The following is a 23,098-nucleotide window of genomic DNA, read 5'->3' as shown; positions in this document are numbered from 1 at the left end:
AATTGCTAAGCAAAACAACAATATTGAGTATTACAAACTCAATATTTCTGATCATACTCATCCTACTCCTTGCTTTGAAGTTTTCGGCATTGAAATCGTGTATATATTTTTTCATGTTTATGAAAGCAGCTCATATTTTTGATGTTGCTATTAATGATTTGATACGTTGATATGTTGATAAAATTTCAAATTCTCTTTGTAAATTTAAAATGAAACAATCAGTTTTATATTAAAAAAATAAAATGATAAGCATGAGATATGCATATTTTGTCACTTCTTGGTCTAATGGTTAAGAACAAGTGGAGATGACAACTATTTAAGTACTTACCATTATCATTGCAAATGCAAACATATAGCAAAGCATTTATTTTACCCACACATATACGGAATTATATGTGTGTATGTATATATAAATAAACTATTCTCAATAGAAAATAAACAAAATTCCAGGAAATGAATATGACAAGAATTAGCAAAATGACTTTAGTAATTACAAGAGAAGAAGAGAGTGCTAAGCTATAGATTTTCCCCCCACACTATTTGATCTAAAAGAAGAAAGAAGGTATTATATCCCACAGCTCATAAAATCTAGGTGATAAGATCTTCATTGCCTTCTTTTTCACTACCAATAAAACCAAACCCTGAGCTTCTCTCTAGAGAAGTGTCCATTTTTGCTTTATGCTCCTTAAATTTTCATTCATTTAAAAAAAGTTATGTGAGAGGAAGAGAGACAAACAAAGTTGGATAGGCAGAAGGAACTCCCATCTTTTGGGTCACGTCCCAAATGCCCTCAGTGGCTGGAACTGGACCTCTTACTTGAGTGGCAGGAACGCAATGACTTGAGCCAGCACTAGTGACTGCCAGGGTTTGTATTAGCAAGAAACTGTAGTCAGGTACCAATCAGGTATCGGGCTCAGGTATTCCAGGGTGCAACATAAGGTTTTTAACTCAAATACCCACTCCCCATTCCCTTCAAATCTCTAGAATAACATGAAGGATGAATCTAGAATAAGATGAAGGATGGATTATACAACAGATACAATAGAAAGCACATCTCCCACTTGCTCTTACTTCATGCAATAAGGAATTTAGTAGTTGCATTAAGATGAAAATTATGTTTACATCAGAGAAAATGTCACTTGAATGAAAGTCACTTGTTGTGTTCTACCTGTCTTCTCAAGAAAATTAGAAAAATGACTCTTCAAACTTAACCATAATATTTCCAAAATCAATGACCACGAGTAATATCTATAATATTAAAAGCTGTAGAAATGTTTAGGTGCCTTCCTGGATTAATCTCACAGCCATGGGTTAAATTTGTGCTCGTAGTTGTGCAGCTAAAACTTAACATAGAGATTCCTTACATTCCTTGACTTTTCAGAAGTCAAAATTGAAACATGAAATTTAAAAAAATAAAATTCTCTCCTAATGATGACTTGATCTCTGCCATTTGATAGGAACCTGAAGGATCTTATTTGAAAACAGAACCTGAAGGATCTTATTAGAGATTGACATTTTCTATTGTAATTTTGTTCCTGTTTATTTTTATTCTCTTTTTATTTCACTAGATAAGAAACACAATGCATAATTGTAAACATTAAAACATCACAAGTTGCTTTGTTACAATAAATTAAATGTGTATACAAAGGACTTGACTTGTGTAAGTGACTCTATTGTCAAAGTTTATCACCCTAGTTTCATGTTTTTTAAATTGCTGTTCTGGATGACATCAGAACTATGTGCATTGAGTCAAGGGATGTGAATCAATGTAGCAGTGTTTCCGTACCTGGCAAGGATGTGTACAGCTTGCCTTTGGTTTCTTAAGATATTCACATCCTTTGAACATCAGATCGCTCAGCTCAGTCCTGGGGATGCTGTACTGTTGATTTGCATAATCAATTCTCAGTTTTAAAATGGGCATTAGTTACTTGAACATAGTAGTGGCTGCCACCACCAGGAAACTTTATAGAGGAAAGTATTCCATTAACTGGCCAAGTGCAACACATTTGTCTGGATGGAGACTGTATTTTGAACCTAGCTACATGAATACAACACAGTATGACCATCAGGGATAGAAATCCAATAATGGGTCTTCAAGACTGTGGTGGATAAAAATAGTAGAGTTATTAAAATTCCTCTTAAGATGGAAGATAGGTCTGTGATGATGTTGTTGGTCTATTTCATTTTCTGTCGCAAGAGGAATCAGCTGTGAAGTTTGGGAGCATAAGCAGCAAAGAAAAACTAGAAATATTTAAATGGTGATTATGATATCATATAGAAAAAACCCTAAATAATAAGAGTGTCTTTTTCCTATGAAAGACTGATTATACAAAGGAGGAAACGAGCAACTAAAACTGAAGCTATTAGTGCACAGATGAATGTCTTTATTATTATTTATTTGCAGAATAACTACGAAATGAGATTTCTGTGGATGTATTCAATGCTCATTTATCTGTAACCATAGATTACTGTTGGCTAACATCTATCCAGAAGCTCCATTACAAATTAAAGAAAACAAAAATGGTGAATTACAGTTTAACATTATTTAATTAATTTTATAATTGTACAAATATAATTTTATATATTTTAAATAAAATAATAATTATAAAAATAATTTAATAACAATATCGCACATACTGCCTCAAAGTGAAGAAATTCCACAAAATCTGTCTTTTAGGTCCTCTTGTCCAGATCTCACAGCGCTGTGAGGACGCTCTTCCAACTCCAAGTGTCTACATCGGAGTTCCTCTGTTACCTGCTTCTAAATACCGTCCCTTGGCTCCCTCTCTGCGTTCCCTCAGACTCTTCTTGTCTTTGTCTTCCAGTGCTGGTGGTGTTCTTGGTCAGCCCTGGAAGCATTCCAGCACTGATTTCTCCAATGTCTTTACTTCCTTCCTTTCACTTTGCTCATGTTGTGAACCCATCAGTTGTGTGTGTGTGTCTCATAATACCTACATTTCCACGTTACTCTTTGCCTAGAGATGATATATTAGTATAAATAAATTGAGTAAATGGTATTGCTTATATTACCATACTCAGTTAACTTTAAACTAATATTAACATTTCAAACTGTTGTTAAAATCAGTGCATTATCCATTGTTTAGCAGATTCAAAATTATTATTGAAATGTTCTTTATCATGTAAGAAAATCATATACATTATTGAGACAGAATTATCCTATCTCTGTTTCCCAAACTGAAAGTACCCCGAAAATGTGGAGAATATAAATTAATTTCTTATGAAAAATGATTTTCACAAACATTATCTATCCTGATAATGAAATACCTTACTCTTCATTTATATAAATGATAACTTGGTAATATACGAAATAATCAAGTCTACTCTGAGGCTATTGATTTTAAGTGTATATGAAAAGATAAATATAGAGTGAAATATAAAATGATATAAATTCTACTTGCATAATCACCCATAGTGTGTGTGTGTATATATATATATATATATATATATATATATATATATTTTTTTTTTTTTTTTTTTTTACCAAATATGTTTGCTAATGTGTGACAATGAGTGGACAAGCACTAAGTTTATGTTATTTATTCCATATGAATAGAAAAAATGAATTATGATGGGAAAAATGCAAGCTCTGAAGACTACTTCATTCTGCTGGGCTTTTCCCACTGGCCTCACCTGGAAGTAGCCCTCTTCGTGCTCATCTTGATATTCTACTTGATGACACTGATAGGCAACCTGTTCATCATCATCCTGTCGTACCTGGACTCCCAGCTGCACACTCCCATGTACTTCTTCCTCTCCAACCTCTCTTTTCTGGATCTCTGCTATACCACCAGCTCCATCCCTCAGCTGCTGGTCAACCTCTGGGGCCCAGACAAGACCATCTCCTATGCTGGCTGCATGACTCAGCTCTACTTTGTGCTTGCACTGGGAACCACCGAGTGTGTCCTTCTGGTGGTGATGTCCTATGACCGCTATGCAGCTGTGTGTAGACCTTTGCATTACACTGTCATCATGCACCGTCGTTTCTGTCACCTGTTGGCTGTGGTTTCCTGGGTAAGTGGATTTAGCACATCGGCCCTTCATTCCCTCTTTACGTTGTGGGTGCCCCTGTGTGGACACCGCCATGTGGATCATTTCTTCTGTGAAGTCCCAGCATTGCTGCAATTATCCTGTGCTGATGTGCGTGCTAATGAGTTGACCCTGATGGTGATGAGCTCTATTTTTGTGATCATACCACTACTTCTTATTCTCAGCTCCTATGGTGCCATTGCCAGGGCTGTTTTGAGAATGCAGTCAACAACAGGACTTCAGAAAGTCTTTGGGACATGTGGTGCCCATATTATGGTTGTATCACTCTTTTTCATTCCAGTCATGTGTATTTATCTCCAGCCACCAACAGAAAATTCTCAAGTTCAAGGCAAATTCATTGCTCTCTTTTACACAGTTGTCACACCTAGCCTTAACCCTCTAATCTACACCCTCAGAAACAAAGATGTGAGAGGGGCAGTAAAGAGACTAGTGGGATGTCAGTAGAAGATGTGACTGAGTGATTATATGTCCTGCAATTTTATTTTGTGTGCCTTGTCCATCTGGGAGGTTAAATCCCTGTTATGATCCTGTATTTTTGGTCTAGAACTCATCAATTGTGAACAAGTTCTGTACCAAATATACTATTATTTTACTTCCAACTTTTGAAATATTCTGTATAAATCTTTTTCTTAGTGATATTTTTAGCTTTAAAGCTTCCATCTGTAACACTCACAAAAATTAACAACTGGAGGTTTTGTGAATGTCTATGCATATGCATGTATATGTATTATCATGAGACCTTTGTAAAAAATATATGAGATATTTGTAACATACAAGCACACTTAATGATGGACTGACTACTTGTATATAAAGAGAGGTGACATATTATAGACCAAGAGTAATGAAAATTTTAGCCAAAGAATTAGCCTAAGTAAATGTGATACAGCAAAGGTCAATGGTAAAGATGATGAATAACAACAGCAAATTTTATATTTTGTATGTTCAAAGGGTATGTGATGATTTGTTCTAATTCATCTGCAGGCCTATATGGTTGTCACAGTTAAACAGTACACTGATTGAACATGAGACGTTTATTCATATGTCCATGTACTCATCAACCTATTCTTCCTTTCCTTAATTTAGAGTGTATTACTATTACATGGTGTGTTCTACTTAGATTTTCTACCCCTCTGGAGATTTCTTTTTCTTTTTCTTTTCCAAAAACGTTTATGTATGACTTTTGAATATCTAATTTACAGTCAGAGGCAGAGATCGTCCATCTGCTGGCTCGCTGCCCCCTAGGGCCATAACAGCTAGTGCTAGTTTGGGTTGAAGCCAGGAACCAGGTCTCTCATGTGAGTGGAGGAGCCCAAACACTGAGGCCACTTTCTGCTGCTTTCCCAGGCATACTAGCAGGAAACCAGGTTGATAATAAAGCACCCAGGACACAAAATGGAGTTTATATTAGAATGCATATTAGCCTTAATCTGTTTTATTTCTCATGAAACATGATCACTAATGTAGGGTAACTGAATCACACTGTCTCAGCTACAAACTTCACAAGATGTCAAGATGCATATCACTCTCTCCTTTTGGAACTCTTGCCGTTTGACATACCTCACGTAGCATCCCAGCTTCTCACTATATAATGACATTCTGTTTCTGGTCTACTGAGATATTATTCACTACAATAAAATCTACCCATTTTAAGTGAACAACTCTGAATTTTTGACAAATGTGAACTTCTGTAAATACCATCACAATTAGAATACAGAATATTTCAATACTTTCCAAAAGAACTTTGTTTCATTTTGTGGTCAATTTTCTTCTTGCGACCACAGTTTATACCAACCATTTGTTTATTTTCAGCTTCCTGCTAATGCTCCTGGGAAGACAGTGAAAAGTGGCCACAAGTTCTTACGCTTCTGCATTCACACGGGAGACCAGAAGAGTCTCTGACCCCCGGCTCAGGTCTGGCCCAGCTCCCACCATTGTGGCTATTTGGGAAGTGAAGCAGTGAATGGAAGATTTCTCTTTCTGTGATTCTCTTTTCCCCAACCCTTTGTATTTCCTCCTCTCTCTGCAACTCTACCTTTCAAATAAAGCTAAATCAATATTCTAAAAATGATACAAATAAATATGACAAAATGTACAGTTGATTCTGAAAGATGACAACATTGCTGTTTATTTTAATGTCTAAAATACATAATAATAAAATGAGGTAGTATTATCTTTTGTGCTATCAGTTCTACTTGAATTTGACTCTATTTAAAATTCATTTGAACAGCAGCTAACACATGTTGAGTGACTATGTCACAGACATTGTGAAGACTACCTATTTTTTTATTGAGTTTGCACAACAATCATGTTTTCTGAAACCAGAGATCTTTTACTAGTACCTCTATTAGTTGGAAAGGAAGGCATTGGATTATTCTTTAAATTACTTTTTTTATGTCTATCTTATTATAAGGTCTAATGATTTTTCATAACAAAATTTTCTTTTATAGAGGTATAACGGCTTTATTGAAAATAAAATTTCAGCAAGCTGATTTACTTGTCTCCTCCCCCCATTTTTTTTATTTTTACAAAAAGCCAATCGTGGATATAGACTAACAATCCAAGTTAATCTCACTGTTTGCATGTTTTGACAAAGCTTTCAGCAAGATTTGGAAAAATGTTTTTGTTGTGGTACAACAGGTTAAGCCAATGCCTGAAAAGCTGTCTCTCTGATTTTCAAATAGAAAAAGCTCTCTCTCCCTCCTTTTTTATTTTAAAAAGAAAAACATCTCATGAATAGTTTTTTTTTAGCTTAAGATGTAAACTTCTGAGTAATATTTTGATCGTCAAAGATTGCTTTCTCTTGTTTTTCAGGGCTTAACCAGACCTTGAATTTTCAAAATATCAGGCAGTCACAACTAAGGAACCCAGATTAGCAAAGTGAAGGTATATAATTTAGTTGGGTTTTCTTAAAGATTTATTTTATGTTTATTGGGAAGTCAGTTATACAGAGAGGAGAGACAGAGAGGAAGATCTGTCCATTGATTCACTCCCCAAGTGACCACAGTGGCTGGAGCTGAGCTGATCCAAAACCAGGAGTCTGGAGCCTCTTCTGGGTCTCCCACAAGGATGCAGGGTCCCAATGATTGGGCCATCCTCATCTGCCCTCCCAGGCCACAATCAGGGAGCTGGATGGGAAGCAGGGCCAGTGGGATTAGAATCGACATCCATGTGGAATTCTGGCACGTTCAAGGTGAGGAATTTAGCTGCTAGGCTACCGCACCGGGCCAATTTAACTTTTGTTCAAATGTTTCATGCCTTCCTCCATCCTGAATTAGAATACCTGGGCTGTTTCATCTCAAATGCAACTCCTTGTAAAATGAGAAGCCAAGAGAAACAATTCCTGTGATTTCAGGCATCCTGTCCTTCCTTTTCAAAAAAGTTCAGAGCATTTTTCTCGGTGAATGCTGAGTGAATGACTTCAAGAATGATTCTGCATGATTCCAGTGAATGCTGGAAGGTGAAATTACTGACATCTTTGTTGTAGCCTTGTGGTACCATGCTGAAGGCATTCCTGCACAACTGCTCTAATCAGAACAGTTCCTTGGAGAGCACTAATCATCACTTTGGGATTTATTCTCCAGTGGTCCCTCTCATGGAGACTCAGCACAGTCTTCCTTGTTTCCACAAAAGCCCAGGTTATCTCTAAAACAAGGCTCCACCCCTTCATACACTGAGGACTCTACTGAGTTTCTCCTTTCAGCAACCAAATCCTGTTAGATTCAAGACTCTCTCTCTTGACTATCAGTTACTTTTAGACTCTGTTTTCCTCATCTGCCTTAGTAAGTAAGAATCTAGGATATGAACAAGCGTTAGGTTGATGACTTCAGAGATCAGCAATCTGATGGGTCTGCACATGATGGTGGCATAGATTGGGAAGACAGCAGAGAGGGAATGGGAACACACGTAGGAAAGGCAAAAGGGAAAGGTGTTCAAGGACTGCCTGAGACCTGTTACCTGCTAAGACAGCAAAGGAAGCATTATGATCAGAATCAAGAGGCTGTCCTGGGATACGAGGATGGTGCAAGGAGATCATGTCCTATGACATGATGTTTGTCCCCAGCACCACAGAGGTTAGTTTCTGCACAGATCATGAAAGCAACTTTTGTAAGGTTTTCATCTACCACATCACCAATAAGAAGAAAATCAAATAATGTAGTAATTACCATTTCTCCCACTTGAATGTGATAATATGTTTTGTTTTCTATCCCATAGTACTATCTGTCACAAGAATGTAACAAAGAGGGAAGATGCAAAGAATTTAGAGACTAAAAGGGGGCATTTAAGCAAGGACTTACTATGTCTTGCCACAACAACTGTATAGCAAGATCCTATTAATGTCTTGCAAGAAAGATTGAAAACCTGTAAAAGAATTACCTAAGAGTCATAGTTATCTCTGAAGCCTCCTTTACTGTTTAACAAAAAGTTAACAGTATATGAAAAATCAATTTAATGCTTTTACTAAATATTTTCAATTATTCTTCAAATGGGATAAAAAGTGTATAATAATTGTAACACGGTTAGAATTTAAATACTGTGTCAGTTACGTTTCTACAGGCGAAAAATCATACAGAAACATTTTTGAAGTCCTGTGGCTCAGATATCACAGCCCTGCAATGTTATGCTCTTCTTTGCTCTAAGCTGTCTCACTGAATGTTCAGTCATCTTTCCCTGAGATGGACTCTTCTCAAATGCAGTTATATCAACAATTATTTTCCTTCCCTCTTTAAAATGAATTTTATTTATTAATATGTAGAACACATTGCATGAATTACATAAAATGATTGTAAATTTGATATTTCTCATCCTGTCCTTCTTAAAAAGTTTATTTATGTGGAAGTCAGACACAGAGAGAAGGAGAATGTAGGGGCCCATGCACTTGGGCCATCTTCTGCAGCATCAGCAGGAAGCTGGATCACCAGGACGCAGGTGGGACACCAACTTGTGCTCATGTGGATGTGAGCAGCAGAATCACAGGCGGCAGCCTTCACTTGCTGTGCCACAAGGCCAGTCTGTCTTTTCATTCTTCAGTAAGATTTTTTTCAGGATTACCATTGTTATGCTTCTATGAGTATAATCACATAATGTGCAGTAACCTGAAAATGCCGAGAGGAAAACCAAAAGTTATGTATTTATTAATAAGGGTTAGTTTCTTAGAGATTGTATTCTCTAGCCCAGTTAGGAATTTCTTCTCTATCTGTTTAGTCACATTCTTTTGGGACTGAATTAGAAGAACAAGATAGGATTTTTTAACCATATAATGAGGTAATTATATGGATAGGATATAAAAGTGTTAAAATTGTTTTAAATTTATAATTAGAACTTCACATTATACCATTTTAAATGTATAGAATAATCAAAAGAAGTAGCACAAAACATTCCCTACTTACCCAGAGTTAGCAATAGGACTTTTTTTTTACCTGGGAAGTTTTGTTCTCTCATCTATCATCCACTTACTTATTTTTTCTCTTTTGAGAGTAATATGCAGAATTTGTATTCCTTTACTCACAAGTATTTCAGCACTTATCATCTTAGAATAATAACATGTTTTTTTTTAATTTATTGTTTTTTAATTGAACCACAGAGTTACAGAGAGAGAAGGAGTGACAGTAAGATCTTCCATCCATAGGTTCACTCCCCACGTAGTTCCAGCAGCTGGGCCAGTCTGAAGCTAGGAGCCATGAACTTCTTCCAGTTCTTCCTCTTTGGTTTGGGAGTTCAAGGACTTGGGTGAGCTTGCTCTGCTTTCCCAAGGCATAAAAAGGGTGTTGGATCAGAAATGAGCAATGGGGACTCCAACTAGCACTCCTATGGGATACCTCCCACAGGCAGAGGCTAAGCCTGATGAAGCATTATGCTGGCCCCACAACAATAGTATTATTTTATGCAATTTGTTTACAGTTTTCAAAGTCAGCAAATATGATGAGTCTAATATTATTTGATTAATAGTCCATATCTTGTTTTCTTCAACATTTCAACAATTTTTTGCGTAGAATTTTTTGAAGTCTGTGATCAAATATTTAGACATCATATCTCATTGATCTTTAATCTGAACCAGTTTCTCATCCTTGATGTATCTTCATTGGCCTGTCTATGTTTGAATATTAGCAAACTGCTTTGTTTCATTTTGAGCTTGTCTCATGTTTCAAGCATGTCACTGATGTGTAATCATGTCCTGTTCAGAACATCATTAGTAAGGGATGTTGGTTGGTCCTAGCACTGGTGGTGATAATATTGATCACAAAGTGATGTGACTTGTTAGGAAAATTTTGGAACTTTGTCAACTTCCTGCTCTTCATCAAATGTTTACCCACAGTGTTAGATTAAATGTTTCTCTCACTCCATCATGATTTCTTCATTTGATTCAATTTTTTCCTCTTTTGTAACAGTATGAGGTTGAGGATTCTTGGGTTATTCAGTTTGTTACATTCATAATTTCTATGAAAGCTGAGATTATCCAAGACTTGAACAGTGGAAAACAATTCATGTTAATTTTCATGTCTGTTTCGGTGTTCCAATGACTCCAGGAGCATTTGTTTCCATTTCCCAACATTCACAATTATTTTTCCTCAGGCAACAAACAAACTTGAATGATCATGGAAAAAACCAATGCAAGCTCTGAAAACTACTTCATTCTGCTGGGCTTTTCCCACTGGCCTCACCTGGAAGTAGCCCTCTTCGTGCTCATCTTGATATTCTACCTGATGACACTGATAGGCAACCTGTTCATCATCATCCTGTCGTACCTGGACTCCCAGCTGCACACTCCCATGTACTTCTTCCTCTCCAACCTCTCTTTTCTGGATCTCTGCTATACCACCAGCTCCATCCCTCAGCTGCTGGTCAACCTCTGGGGCCCAGACAAGACCATCTCCTATGCTGGCTGCATGACTCAGCTCTACTTTGTGCTTGCACTGGGAACCACCGAGTGTGTCCTTCTGGTGGTGATGTCCTATGACCGTTATGCAGCTGTGTGTAGACCTTTGCATTACACTGTCATCATGCACCCTCGTTTCTGTCACCTGTTGGCTGTGGTTTCCTGGGTAAGTGGTTTTACCGACTCAGCCCTTCATTCCCTCTTTACGTTATGGGTGCCCCTGTGTGGACACCGCCATGTGGATCATTTCTTCTGTGAAGTCCCAGCATTGCTGCAATTATCCTGTGCAGACACACATTTGAATGAGCTGACCCTTCTGGTCACCAGCTCTGTTTTCGTTCTCATACCTCTCATCCTCATTGTCATCTCCTATGGTGCCATTGCCAGGGCTGTTTTGAGAATGCAGTCAACAACAGGACTTCAGAAAGTCTTTGGGACATGTGGCGCCCATCTTGTGGTTGTATCACTTTTTTTCATTCCAGCTATGTGCATATATCTCCAGCCACCAACAGAAAATTCTCAAGTTCAAGGCAAATTCATTGCCCTCTTTTACACAGTTGTCACACCTAGCCTTAACCCTCTAATCTACACCCTCAGAAACAAAGATGTGAGAGGGGCAGTAAAGAGACTAGTGGGATGTCAGTAGAAGATGTGACTGAGTGATTATATGTCCTGCAATTTTATTTTGTGTGCCTTGTCCATCTGGGAGGTTAAATCCCTGTTATGATCCTGTATTTTTGGTCTAGAACTCATCAATTGTGAACAAGTTCTGTACCAAGTATACTATTATTTTACTTCCAACTTTTGAAATATTCTGTATAAATCTTTTTCTTAGTGATATTTTTAGCTTTAAAGCTTCCATCTGTAACACTCACAAAAATTAACAACTGGAGGTTTTGTGAATGTCTATGCATATGCATGTATATGTATTATCATGAGACCTTTGTAAAAAATATGTGAGATATTTGTAACATACAAGCACACTTAATGATGGACTGACTACTTGTATATAAAGAGAGGTGACATATTATAGACCAAGAGTAATGAAAATTTTAGCCAAAGAATTAGCCTAAGTAAATGTGATACAGCAAAGGTCAATGGTAAAGATGATGAATAACAACAGCAAATTTTATATTTTGTATGTTCAAAGGGTATGTGATGATTTGTTCTAATTCATCTGCAGGCCTATATGGTTGTCACAGTTAAACAGTACACTGATTGAACATGAGACGTTTATTCATATGTCCATTTACTCATCAACCTATTCTTCCTTTCCTTAATTTAGAGTGTATTACTATTACATGGTGTGTTCTACTTAGATTATCTACCCCTCTGGAGATTTCTTTTTCTTTTTCTTTTCCAAAAATGTTTATGTATGACTTTTGAAAATCTAATTTTCAGTCAGAGGCAGAGATCTTCCATCTGTTGGCTTGCTGTCACCGAGGCCCACAACAGCTAGTGCTGGCTTGGGTTGAAGCCAGGAACCAGGTCTCTCATGTGAGTGGAGGAGCCCAAACACTGAGGCCAGGCATACTAGCAGGAAACCAGGTTGATAATAAAGCACCCAGGATACAAAATGGAGTTTATATTAGAATGTATATTAGCCTTAATCTGTTTTATTTCTCATGAAACATGATCACTAATGTAGGGTTGAGTCCAGTGTCCTTGATTCTACCTCCCAAACAGAACTTATGTGAGTAGTTGGAGGTGGGTAACTGAATCACACTGTCTCAGCTACAAGCTTCACAAGATGTCAAGATGCATATAACTCTCTCCTTTTGGAACTCTTGCCATTTGACATACCTCACGTAGCATCCCACCTTCTCACTATCTAAATGACATTCTGTTTCTGGTTTACTGAGATATTATTCACTGCAATAAAATCTACCCATTTTAAGTGAACAACTCTGAATTTTTGACAAATGTGAATTTCTGTAAATACCATCACAATTAGAATACAGAATATTTTCATACTTTCCAAAATAACTTTGTTTCATTTTGTGGTCAATTTTCTTCTTGCGACCACAGTTTATACCAACCATTTGTTTAATTTCAGTTTCCTGCTAATGCTCCTGGGAAGACAGTGAAAAGTGGCCACAAGTTCTTACGCTTCTGCATTCACACGGGAGACCAGAAGAGTCTCTGTCCCCCGGCTCAGGTCTGGCTCAGCTCCCACCATTGTGGCTGTTCGGGAAGTGAAGCAGTGAATGGAAGATTTCTCTTTTCTGTGATTCTCTTTTCCCCAACCCTTTGTATTTCCTCCTCTCTCTGCAACTCAACCTTTCAAATAAAAACTAAATCAATATTCTAAAAATGACACAAATAAATATGACAAAATGTACAGTCGATTCTGAAAGATGACAACATTGCTGTTTATTTTTAATATCTAAAATACATAACAAAAATGAGGTAGTATTATCTTTTGTGGTATCAGTTCTGCTTGAATTTGACTCTATTTAAAATTCACTTTAACGTAGGTAACACATGTTGAGTGATTATGTCACAGACATTGTGAAGACTACTTTTTTTTTTGTAAGTCCATCTTTGTCTGGAAACAGAAATGCATACCACACAGCATCCTTACAGCTTGATGTTAGTCTCCATTACACAGCTACTGCACATCCCCTTAAATGAAACGTCATGATACAAAATCAACAATAGAAAGAAAAATAGAAATTTACAATTCCCTGAAGTTAAATCACATGTTACTAGATATGACAGCCTCCATTACACAGCTCTACTATACATCCCCTTAAATGAAGAGCCACAAAACCATATCAACATCAGGGAGAAAAAAGAAATGAACAACACCATGAAGTTAAATAACATGCCATTAAATGACTAATGTGTAGCTGAAGAAATGAAAATCAAGAACCTTCTTCAAGAAAATGATGCCACTGCATGATATATGAGTCATTGAATGATTTAATCAGAAGGAAGTGTTTTGAAGAGATGAAACCAACAGAAAACAACAAAACCCATGCGATATAGTTTCCACTGATCTTTGTTGAAGTGTGTCTCCTCCAGACAATAAACAGATCGGTATTGTTTTTTAATCCAGTCTACTAATTTATGGTGTTTGATTGAGCTTAAGCCATTTACATACAGGGTTTAATATACATGGGTGCTACTGTCATTTTAGGAATGGGTTGTTCATTGGTTTAGGCTTCTGTTGTCTTTTCACTGGGATGTTCTTTCCATTTGCCTTTGGTTTTGGTAGGTGCTATTCCTCTTCTCTGTGAAGAAAACATCTTGAAGTATCATTTGTAGGCCAGGTTTGAAAGAGGCAAATTCTTTTAGCTTTTCTTTACTGTGGAAGAATTTTATTTCATTTTCAAAGATGAAAGAAAGCTTTGCTGGATATGTTATCCTGGGCAAACAATTTTTCTTTTTAGAATCTGGAATATGTCACTCCATTCTCTTCTTGCCTGTAGAGTTTCCTGTGAGAGATCTCCTGTGAGCTTAATTGGCACTCCTTTATATGTCAATTGATTTTTTTTCACGTGCACATTTCAGGATCTTTTCCTTACGTTCAATTGAAGAGAGCTTGATGATCATGTGTCATGGTGAAGATCGCTTTTGATCAAGACTGTTGGGAGTTCTGTGGCCCTCCTGGATCTTGTTTCCCAATTCTTTTTCCAGATTAGGGAAATTTTCCTTTATTATTTCATTAAATACATCTGCAAACTCAGCTTCTCTTTCTGCGCCTTCTGGGACTCCCATAACTCTTAGATTTGGCCTCTTAATAGTGTCTTTTAATTCTGGAATACTTTTTTTGGCTTGATCCAGTTCTGCTTCCAGCTTTTTGTTTGCTTCCCCCCGTGACAGGAAATATTTTCCAATTCTGAGATTCTTTCTTCTGCTTTCTTCATTCTATTTTGGAGACTCTCCATTCTACTTTTAATTTGTGTGCCCCATTTTCTCAATGCCTTCCTCAGTTAACTCTGAGGTTGGCATAGAGTTTTGCTCCTTTGCAGGGGAGTTTTCCGTAATCATTGTGCCTTTGTCTCTTCTTTTGCTCTTGGTCATTGTACTTCTGGTTAGCAGAGTCTTCTCTTTGGGGCAGGTTTCTAAGCTGTGTCACCCACAGGTCTACAATGCGATTTTACTTATTGTGTTTGGTACAAAACTTTTTTCTTGCAGCCACTTAAGAATCCACAACCTCCAGTGAGTTCCAGTTCTGGGTTCTTAAGTCAGATTTTCACCATGGTCTCCACAGCCCCAACTTTTGGCTCACCACTCTTCACCTCCTATGAAACCGTGCTCAGGCTGCACTGTTGTCTCTGCAACCTTTCTCCCACTTCCGGTTGGATCAGGTCCCAGGATTAGAGAGACTCCATGCATCCTCTATAATTAGGCTGTTGGTGGCATTAATCTTGTTGGGACCTGTTGGACGTTAGGTCTGGGTGCCACACGGACCTATTTTGACCCGTGTGATGCCACTGTCAGTATTATTTTCCTGCAGGACCAGCGCAATCCACTGACATCAGCAAGTTCTTGTGAGCTCAGCACATGCGCAGTTCACTGCTGTCCCCTGCAGTCCTAAAGCAATTGCCACAGTGTACAAAATGGTGCCTACAGTTCTTGATCTGCTGGGCGTCAGATCCAAGGGCTACCCAGACCTGCTCATCTCACTGTTTGCATGTTTTGACAAAGCTTTCAGCAAGATTTGGAAAAATGTTTTTGTTGTGGTACAGCAGGTTAAGCCAATGCCTGAAAAGCTGTCTCTCTGATTTTCAAATAGAAAAAGTTTTCTCTCCCTCCTTTTTTATTTTAAAAAGAAAAACATCTCATGAATAGTTTTTTTTTAGTTTAAGATGTAAACTTCTGAGTAATATTTTGATCGTCAATGATTGCTTTCTCTTGTTTTTCAGGGCTTAACCAGACCTTGAATTTTGAAATTATCAGGCAGTCACAACTAAGGAACCCAGATTAGCAAAGTGAAGGTATATAATTTAGCTGGATTTTCTTAAAGATTTATTTTATGTTTATTGGAAAGTCAGTTATACAGAGAGGAGAGACAGTGAGGAAGATCTTCCGTCCATTGATTCACTCCCCAAGTGACCACAGTGGCTGGAGCTGAGCTGATCCAAAACCAGGAGTCTGGAGTCTCTTCTGGTCTCCCACAAGGATGCAGGGTCCCAATGAGTTAGGCCATCCTCAACTGCCCTCCCAGGCCACAAGCAGGGAGCTGGGTGGGAAGCAGGGCCAGTGGGATTAGAATCAACATCCATGTGGAATTCTGGCATGTTCAAAGCGAGGACTTTAGGTGCTAGGCTACCGCACCGGGCCAATTTAACTTTTGTTCAAATGTTTCATGCCTTCCTCCATCCTCAAATTAGAATACCTGGGCTGTTTCGACTCAAATTAAACTCCTTGTATAATGAGAAATCAAGAGAAACAATTCCTGTGATTTCAGGCAACCTGTCCTTCCTTTTCAAAAAGTTCAGAGCATTTTTCTCGGTGAATGCTGAGTGAATGACTTCAAGAATCATTCTGAATGACAAGGTGGAGAAATCCACCATGGTGGGAGGGTTTGGGGACGGGTGGGGAGAATCCCAGTGCATAACAAAATGTACCACATAATGCAATGTAATGATGAATAAATTAAAAAAAAATGAAACAACAAAGAATGATTCTGCATGATTCCAGTGAATGCTGGAAGGTGAAATTACTGACATCTTTGTTGTAGCCTTGTGGTACCATGCTGAAGGCATTCCTGCACAACTGCTCTAATCAGAACAGTTCCTTGGAGAGCACTAATCATCACTTTGGGATTTATTCTCCAGTGGTCCCTCTCATGGAGACTCAGCACAGTCTTCCTTTGTTTCCACAAAAGCCCAGGTTATCTCTAAAACAAGGCTCCACCCCTTCATACACTGAGGACTCTACTGAGTTTCTCCTTTCAGCAACCAAATTCTGTTAGATTCAAGACTCTCTCTCCTGACTGTCACATTTGCTTTTAGACTCTGTTTTCCTCATCTGCCTTAGTAAGTAAGAATCTAGGATATGAACAAGCGTTAGGTTGATGACTTCAGAGATCAGCAATCTGATGGGTCTGCACATGATGGTGGCATAGATTGGGAAGACAGCAGAGAGGGAATGGGAACACACGTAGGAAAGGCAAAAGGGAAAGGTGTTCAAGGACTGCCTGAGACCTGTTACCTGTTAAGACAGCAAAGGAAGCATTATGATCAGAATCAAGAGGCTGTCCTGGGATACGAGGATTGTGGAAGGAGATCATGTCCTATGACATGATGTTTGTCCCCAGCACCACAGAGGTTAGTTTCTGCACAGATCATGAAAGCAACTTTTGTAAGATTTTCATCTACCACATCACCAATAAGAAGAAAATCAAATAATGTAGTAATTACCATTTCTCCCACTTGAATGTGATAATATGTTTTGTTTTCTATCCCATAGTACTATCTGTCACAAGAATGTAACAAAGAGGGAAGATGCAAAGAATTTAGAGACTAAAAGGGGGCATTTAAGCAAGGACTTACTATGTCTTGCCACAACAACTGTATAGCAAGATCCTATTAATGTCTTGCAAGAAAAGTAAAAGAATTACCTAAGAGTCATAGTTATCTCTGAAGCCTCCTTTACTGTTTAACAAAAAGTTAACAGTATATGAAAAATCAATTTAATGCTTTTACTAAATATTTTCAATTATTCTTCAAATGGGATAAAAAGTGTATAATAATTGTAACTTACGGTTAGAATTTAAATACTGTGTCAGTTACGTTTCTACAGGCAAAAAATCATACAGAAACATTTTTGAAGTCCTGTGGCTCAGATATCACAGCCCTGCAATGTTATGCTCTTCTTTGCTCTAAGCTGTCTCACTGAATGTTCAGTCATCTTTCCCTGAGATGGACTCTTCTCAAATGCAGTTATATCAACAATTCTTTTCCTTCCCTCTTTAAAATGAATTTTATTTATTAATATGTAGAACACATTGCATGAATTACATAAAATGATTGTAAATTTGATATTTCTCATCCTGTCCTTCTTAAAAAGTTTATTTATGTGGAAGTCAGACACAGAGAGAAGGAGAATGTAGGGGCCCATGCACTTGGGCCATCTTCTGCAGCATCAGCAGGAAGCTGGATCACCAGGACGCAGGTGGGACACCAACTTGTGCTCATGTGGATGTGAGCAGCAGAATCACAGGCGGCAGCCTTCACTTGCTGTGCCACAAGGCCAGTCTGTCTTTTCATTCTTCAGTAAGATTTTTCAGGATTACCATTGTTATGCTTCTATGAGTATAATCACATAATGTGCAGTAACCTGAAAATGCCGAGAGGAAAACCAAAAGTTATGTATTTATTAATAAGGGTTAGTTTCTTAGAGATTGTATTCTCTAGCCCGATTAGGAATTTCTTCTATATCCATTTAGTCACATTCTTTTGGGACTGAATTAGAAGAACAAGATAGGATTTTTTTAACCATATAATGAGGTAATTATATGGATAGGATATAAAAGTATTAAAATTGTTTTAAATTTATAATTAGAACTTCACATTATACCATTTTAAATGTATAGAATAATCAAAAGAAGTAGCACAAAACATTCCCTACTTACCCAGAGTTAGCAATAGGACTTTTTTTTTACCTGGGAAGTTTTGTTCTCTCATCTATCATCCACTTACTTATTTTTTCTCTTTTGAGAGTAATATGCAGAATTTGTATTCCTTTACTCACAGGTATTTCAGCACTTATCATCTTAGAATAATAACATGTTTTTTTTTAATTCATTGTTTTTTAATTGAACCACAGAGTTACAGAGAGAGAAGGAGTGACAGTAAGATCTTCCATCCATAGGTTCACTCCCCACGTAGTTCCAGCAGCTGGGCCAGTCTGAAGCTAGGAGCCATGAACTTCTTCCAGTTCTTCCTCTTTGGTTTGGGAGTTCAAGGACTTGGGTGAGCTTGCTCTGCTTTCCCAAGGCATAAAAAGGGTGTTGGATCAGAAATGAGCAATGGGGACTCCAACTAGCACTCCTATGGGATACCTCCCACAGGCAGAGGCTAAGCCTGATGAAGCATTATGCTGGCCCCACAACAATAGTATTATTTTATGCAATTTGTTTACAGTTTTCAAAGTCAGCAAATATGATGAGTCTAATATTATTTGATTAATAGTCCATATCTTGTTTTCTTCAACATTTCAACAATTTTTTGCGTAGAATTTTTTGAAGTCTGTGATCAAATATTTAGACATCATATCTCATTGATCTTTAATCTGAACCAGTTTCTCATCCTTGATGTATCTTCATTGGCCTGTCTATGTTTGAATATTAGCAAACTGCTTTGTTTCATTTTGAGCTTGTCTCATGTTTCAAGCATGTCACTGATGTGTAATCATGTCCTGTTCAGAACATCATTAGTAAGGGATGTTGGTTGGTCCTAGCACTGGTGGTGATAATATTGATCACAAAGTGATGTGACTTGTTAGGAAAATTTTGGAACTTTGTCAACTTCCTGCTCTTCATCAAATGTTTACCCACAGTGTTAGATTAAATGTTTCTCTCACTCCATCATGATTTCTTCATTTGATTCAATTTTTTCCTCTTTTGTAACAGTATGAGGTTGAGGATTCTTGGGTTATTCAGTTTGTTACATTCATAATTTCTATTGAAGCTGAGATTATCCAAGACTTGAACAGTGGACAGACCCTTCATGTTAACTTTCATGTCTGTTTCAGTGTTCCAATGACTCCAAGAGCATTTGTTTCTATTTCCCAACATTCACAATTATTTTTCCTCAGGCAACAAACAAACTTGAATGATCATGGAAAAAACCAATGCAAGCTCTGAAAACTACTTCATTCTGCTGGGCTTTTCCCACTGGCCTCACCTGGAAGTAGCCCTCTTCGTGCTCATCTTGATATTCTACTTGACGACACTGATAGGCAACCTGTTCATCATCATCCTGTCGTACCTGGACTCCCAGCTGCACACTCCCATGTACTTCTTCCTCTCCAACCTCTCTTTTCTGGATCTCTGCTATACCACCAGCTCCATCCCTCAGCTGCTGGTCAACCTCTGGGGCCCAGACAAGACCATCTCTTATGCTGGCTGCATGACTCAGCTCTACTTTGTGCTTGCACTGGGGGGCACCGAGTGTGTCCTTCTGGTGGTGATGTCCTATGACCGTTATGCAGCTGTGTGTAGACCTTTGCATTACACTGTCATCATGCACCGTCGTTTCTGTCACCTGTTGGCTGTGGTTTCCTGGGTTTGTGGTTTTACCAACTCAGCCCTTCATTCCCTCTTTACGTTGTGGGTGCCCTTGTGTGGACACCACCATGTGGATCATTTCTTCTGTGAAGTCCCAGCATTGCTGCAAATATCTTGTGTAGATACTCATGCTAATCTGCTGATACTCATGGTTACAAGTTCTATATTTGCTCTAATACCTTTGCTTCTCATTGTCATCTCCTATGGTGCCATTGCCAGGGCTGTTTTGAGAATGCAGTCAACAACAGGACTTCAGAAAGTCTTTGGGACATGTGGTGCCCATCTTGTGGTTGTATCACTTTTTTTCATTCCAGCTATGTGCATATATCTCCAGCCACCAACAGAAAATTCTCAAGTTCAAGGCAAATTCATTGCCCTCTTTTACACAGTTGTCACACCTAGCCTTAACCCTCTAATCTATACCCTGAGAAACAAAGATGTAAGAGGGGCAGTAAAGAGACTAATGGGGAGATTTGAGGTTGTATACTTTTGATATGAACAAAACAATGAAGCATCTATTCACCAATCATCCTTTAGTAACCACTCACTCTTTCTTGTGCTGATTCAAAAGATTTCCCCAAATGGTTATACAGTTTTTGATAACAGATGTGAATAAAACAGCAGCTTGCCTAAATAATGTTCCTTTGTGAAGTAAATAACCAGATAAGATCAGAGTCAGCCAAGATATAAAATATTGATACAAAAACAGCTTAAAATGCCCGTGGAAAGGTATTACCAAGTTTTAAAAATCTCTAGTGTGGGTGTGTTTTCTTTATTCTTGCTCATTGTTTTTGTGTCATTTAGCTTTGTTTAAAGCATTGTGAGATGCAAAAAGTATTCTTATCTTTCATTGTTTTCTTCAGCTAAGTAGTAGGTATTGAGAGGGATTTGGGTCAAGACTGCTTTATGTCACATTACCAGTAATAAGAAACCAGGTTCAATGAATTTTAACAAGAACAGCTTTGAAATAAATATTGCAGCTGCATGAATCACCTCACATCTCTTTTTGCAAGGCAATAGTAAGTATAAGGGAATTTGTAAGGTCTGATAGATAGCTTGTTCAGTACTAGTCATCACAGGTTGGTTTGATAGAAATATATGTTTTAAATGCCTGAATATTCTAAGAAACGTTAAAGAATATGTGAAGTAAACAGTGAAACAGCCTCTAAAAATGACTTGAAAGCAGCCAGGTATTCTGAAAGTGGTTACTTGAAAGTATGATTGAAGGACTGGTGTTGTGGTATAACTGGTAAAGCTGCTGTCTGCAATGCTGGTATTCCATATGGCACTAGTTAGGTCCCAGCTGCTCCTTTTCTGATGCAGCTTTCTTTTATTGTCCTGGGAAAAGCAGAAGAAGATGGTCCCTATCCTTGTCCCCTGCCACTCAGGTGGGAAAATCTGATGAAACTCCTGGTTTTGAGCTGGCTCTGTGCTGGTGTTGTGGCTGTCTGGGGAGTGAGCCAGCAGATGAAAGATTTGCCTTGATTTTTCCCTCTCTTTCTGAACTCTTATGTTCACATAAATAAATAAACACTAAAAAATACATTTGAGAGAATGGTGTTGTGATTAGGGGAAAAGCCACTGCCTGCCATGTTAGTACAGCTCCCGGCTGTAACTGCGGTCATCTATGGAGTGAACTTCCAGATGGGAGATCTCTCATTCTCTTTCCCTTTAATTTTTTTTAAATAAATACAAATAAAAATAAATCTTTAAAACAATACACTTAAAAATTTTGTCAATAAAGGCTGTTAGTTGGAAATGTTAGCCTATTTTTCTTTCAAACTTTGACATAAATTGAGTATTTGTAGTAAGTATAACACACCCTCATATTTTTCAAATAAAATATATTTTTATAAGAAAATTATTCTGTTGCATGTTTTCCTATCAACTTCTCTATGAGCATTCGGTGTAGTATGTATACTAACCTTTCACATGGCATTGATATCAAAGGAAATCAAATAATGAACAAAGAGTAATTTGCTATAGAGCAACATGTTGGCAATGCAAAATTCTATCTGTATCTCAGTGGCAACTGTAGCTGTTTTGGACTTTAAGACTTAGACATGATTGATTTAACTGCATCTTTGAAATTGTAAAAATGAAATTGCTCTCAAAATTTTATGCAAATTTCCTGTGTGGCTTAAAATTGATTCCACTGACTTTGTTTTCTTTCTGTTTCTGACTCAATATATATATTTTTTATTACGTTGCATTATGTGACACATTTTCATAGGCTCTGGGATTCCCCCAAACCCTCCCCGTGCCCTGCCCCCATGGTGGATTCCTCCACCTTGTTGCAGTATTATAGTTCAAATTCAGTCAAGATTCATTCGTTGCAAACATATACCAAACATAGAGTCCAGCATCTTATTGTCCAGATAAATTCAACAGTTTCTTGGGGAGACCATCTCTGGTCTGAAGGTAGAGCTGGCAGAATATCATCCCGATCCTGACTCAATATTTAACTTCACATGGGTATGAGTAATAATTTGGGTTTTTTTCTCTTGCCTTTAATCGATATCAAAGAAATGAAAGACAATATTACCATGTATACAAAGAAGTTTTAGTGAATAATTGAGATTGCATAAACTCAAACCACAGCAAACAAACTTGTAAGAACTTATTTCTTTAAGCTATAAGTGCTGTGGATATCTCATATCAACAGCAGGATGCCCTGCTGCACCCAGCACAAGCACCCTCTGATTCAGGCTCATCATTTAGGCTGTGGGGTCTGGAATGAGGAAGTGCTCCATGCAAATCACTCAGCTGATTCAATGTGGGCAAGATCCATGGCCACTGCTCTAGTTTTTGAGGGAGACCAGGAGTTGCTGGCTGTGTGGAGTCTGAGTTCCAGTGAGAAGGGGCAACTGTTTGCCTCTACAGGGAGCAAATAAGGAGAATACTCTAGTTAC

General features: G+C 37.8%; 4 protein-coding genes across 5 annotated transcripts in view; all 4 read left to right on the top strand.

Moving 5' to 3' along the window:
• Positions 1-23,098, top strand: part of LOC101523650 (HLA class I histocompatibility antigen, alpha chain G-like) — a 124,010-nt gene that overhangs the window by 50,636 nt on the left and 50,276 nt on the right. The window lies entirely within an intron of this gene.
• On the top strand, positions 3,580-4,512 carry LOC131480802 (olfactory receptor 2J3-like). Its single transcript, XM_058666825.1, has one exon. It carries the CDS (start codon positions 3,580-3,582, stop codon positions 4,510-4,512), a length of 933 nt encoding a protein of 310 aa, XP_058522808.1.
• On the top strand, positions 10,631-11,588 carry LOC101523893 (olfactory receptor 2J3-like). The gene has a single exon (XM_004598435.2). It carries the CDS (start codon positions 10,656-10,658, stop codon positions 11,586-11,588), a length of 933 nt encoding a protein of 310 aa, XP_004598492.2. The 5' UTR covers positions 10,631-10,655.
• On the top strand, positions 19,732-20,679 carry LOC131481399 (olfactory receptor 2J3-like). The gene has a single exon (XM_058670134.1). It carries the CDS (start codon positions 19,732-19,734, stop codon positions 20,677-20,679), a length of 948 nt encoding a protein of 315 aa, XP_058526117.1.

The sequence above is a fragment of the Ochotona princeps genome, chromosome 1, assembly GCF_030435755.1.
Source record: "Ochotona princeps isolate mOchPri1 chromosome 1, mOchPri1.hap1, whole genome shotgun sequence".
Lineage (NCBI taxonomy): Eukaryota > Metazoa > Chordata > Mammalia > Lagomorpha > Ochotonidae > Ochotona > Ochotona princeps.
The sequence above is the reverse complement of the archived record's forward strand: the minus strand, read 5'-3'. Positions and strand labels throughout refer to the sequence as shown.

Bases quoted from the DNA above. Each gene is read 5' to 3' on its own strand.
- LOC101523893 (XM_004598435.2), top strand. From the start codon at position 10,656: ATGATCATGGAAAAAACCAATGCAAGCTCTGAAAACTACTTCATTCTG.
- LOC131481399 (XM_058670134.1), top strand. From the start codon at position 19,732: ATGATCATGGAAAAAACCAATGCAAGCTCTGAAAACTACTTCATTCTG.
- LOC131480802 (XM_058666825.1), top strand. From the start codon at position 3,580: ATGAATTATGATGGGAAAAATGCAAGCTCTGAAGACTACTTCATTCTG.